This window comes from Cynara cardunculus, assembly GCF_001531365.2.
Source record: "Cynara cardunculus var. scolymus isolate 2C chromosome LG 10, CcrdV1, whole genome shotgun sequence".
Lineage (NCBI taxonomy): Eukaryota > Viridiplantae > Streptophyta > Magnoliopsida > Asterales > Asteraceae > Cynara > Cynara cardunculus.
The window spans coordinates 20,005,901-20,008,889 of NC_037537.1; the positions used below are offsets into that span (position 1 = coordinate 20,005,901).

Here is a 2,989-nt window from a genome sequence, read left to right on the forward strand (position 1 = left end):
CTCTCTTCTTTTCTCATGTTTGATCATTAATTTGTCCAAATTATAAAAAAACTCAAACAATTCACATTGGGTTTTTCAATTAAATATAAAAAATTTATTCAATTTATAAAAATATTTGTTTCAATATTAGACATGTTTCTGACATTTTATAAGTCTATGTTAGATGTAAAAAGGGTCCTTCGATAAGTATGAAAAAGATTCAATATATTATTTTTATCATCAAAAATAACATAGAAATAAAAAAACATTAATGATAAATAACCGTTTTAGAGTATTTCTATATGCAAAATTAATCGACAATTACTTCTAAGTTAATATTATCTATCATATCATGTTTACATAATATTGTAAATCATTCCACTGCCAAACACACTTAATGATATACCTTTGGTAAATAGATTGACATCATTTGCAGTCCCAATGTTGACTATTTATAGTAACACTTTATATAAATCAGTTGAGTTTCAATGTCAGATCATGTTAATGTTTACATCACCATTTTAAACTTTAGAGTTAAAACAAATATTTTTAGAACTATTAATCTTAGAATCAAAAGTCCATTTTGGTTATAGTTGGAGATCTTATTTTTGTTTCAGAGATATAAAAGTACTTAAGATTCATGCACTCAATATTAGGTAATAAGGAGTCAATCATGTATGAAAGGACAATACTAGTTTTAAAATCCTAAATATAGATATAAGTTTGGTCGTTTCATATGATTAATATTTTTTTTCCAGTTAGGAGTTTTTCTTAGCTAATAACAATAAATCTATTATATTCTAATATAAAAAATAGAATTAATGCAGTTAGGGAGATGAATGATGGAGAATATATTTTAGAAATATGAAAGTACTTAAGATTAATTATATTAGGTAATAAAGAGTCAATAATGTATGAAAAGACAATAGTAGTTTTGAAATCTTAAAGATATAAGTTGGATCGTTTTATATGGTTAACAATTTTGTTTCAAAAGTTATGAATTTTCTTAGTTAATAACAATAAATCTACTATATTCTAATATTTAAATAGAATTCATACGGTTAGGGAGATGATGTGATGAAAAATATATCAATGTTTTCTAGGCAAGGTAGTTTTAGAGTTTAGTAACAGATAAAAAAACACAGAGAAACATTAAACAATACTATAAAATGAACAACCAATTAATTATTTTTTTATATATTTTCTTCTTCAATGTAATTAATTAATATATGTTTTTGGATCCTATTAAATACTAAAAACTGTCTCTTTTATTTGTTAATTTCTTAAACTACTGTTATATATTATATAACTAGAAGGGTACTCGCGCAATGCAACGAGATACATCTTGATTTTAATATTTTATTTTATTCTTTATTTCAGTCGATATTATAGTATGGTTTTATGTGATTTTGAAAAAAACGATAATATTTTTATTTTAAAATAAAATATAAATTTGAAGATTCTTATTTTTTTTGTAATTTTTATTTCAATTTTTGTAATTATAATTTAATTTAGGTTCAACAACGAATAATTTATATTGGGTTTAATAATATAATTTTTTTAAAATATAATAATTAATTATTTTGAAAAACTCTATAATTATCCTAATTATATTTTAGATTTTTTATATTTTAAAATGAGATGCTTATACTCTATTTGATTATGTTTATCTATAGTTAGTTACACGAATTCAAACATGGAGTTTTAATAAGTTGTACTTATGCATAATTTACTTGTAATCTTGAATTTTAAGTAATATGCATCAATATATAATACTTCATGCATAAAAATATAGTATAAATATTCACATGGTTTTTAACCTTTAAATGGTTTTTCTATTATCTACTCTTTAATTAGGACACATAATGGAAAGCGTTTAATATGGATTACTTTCTTTAAATCCCAATTCCTTTTATAGATATTTGCAATATTTTTATTTTAGTAAGTAAATTTCCATACAATAACCACTAGGAAAATGCCTAATTGATTTAAGATTGGTTTCAAAGATCAAAAGTATCTTAAGATATCATGTTTAAATTCAAGAAGATCAAAATCCTTCTGTGACTATGAAAGTTCAAATACGATGACTCCGAACTATCTGTAAACTATACGGTTGTCTTGAAATTAGTCGACTCGGATAACAGATTGTATATTTAGGTTAATAAAAAAAATTCCTTACAATTTCTTCATCAAAGAAGCGTTGACTTTGAGTTGGTCATCCATTAATAAAATATACTCTACTTGTTGGATCCATTATTCTTTTGTATGATAATAATTCCACTCTTTTTCCATCTCCCAAATCTTTCATACCTTCCCAAGATTCAGAATGGTTGTAATCTCTGAACTCTGTTCATCGTCTTCATCAACTCCTAATTATACATATGACGTATTTTTAAGTTTCAGAGGTCTCGACACTCGTTTTAGTTTCACCAATCACCTCTATAACACGCTCGTGAATGCTAACATCACCACCTTTTTGGATGACGAAGAGATTGAGACCGGACTATCTTTGAAACCGGAACTGGAGAGTGCAATCAAAGCATCTAGGGCTTCTATTATTGTGTTATCGCAGAATTATGCTTCTTCAACTTGGTGTCTTAACGAACTAGTATTGATCCTCGAACAGCATAGGAACTCTAACCATATTGTTATCCCTATCTTCTATCATGTCGAGCCCACTGATATCAGGAAGCAACAAAGCAGCTTCAGAGAAGCAATGGCAAAGCATAAACAAAGGATGGAGACAGAGGCAAATGCAGAGAAAAGAAGTCGATGGGCTCAAAAAATGGATCTATGGAAGAAAGCACTTACAGAAGTTGCTGATTTAAAAGGAAAAATTGCAAAGGGCCGGTAACCACTTGTTGATCCTCTCTCTCAGTGATTTGATGATAATCCCTTTTTCCTTTCGATGTATTTCTGTATCTGTAATTTCAGTTCCAGCGATCATACACTGAGCTTGTTCAGTGATCGCTGAAGAACTTGTTTTGTAATTCATTCAGAGACAACGATA

At 26.9% G+C, this 2,989-nt stretch overlaps 1 protein-coding gene across 1 annotated transcript; it reads left to right on the forward strand.

The window, feature by feature from the left end:
* Positions 1-2,305: 2,305 nt before the first annotated feature.
* On the forward strand, positions 2,306-2,833 carry LOC112520094 (toll/interleukin-1 receptor-like protein). Its single transcript, XM_025128396.1, has one exon. It carries the CDS (start codon positions 2,306-2,308, stop codon positions 2,831-2,833), a length of 528 nt encoding a protein of 175 aa, XP_024984164.1.
* The last annotated feature ends 156 nt before the right edge of the window (positions 2,834-2,989 follow it).

Bases quoted from the DNA above. Each gene is read 5' to 3' on its own strand.
- LOC112520094 (XM_025128396.1), top strand. From the start codon at position 2,306: ATGGTTGTAATCTCTGAACTCTGTTCATCGTCTTCATCAACTCCTAAT.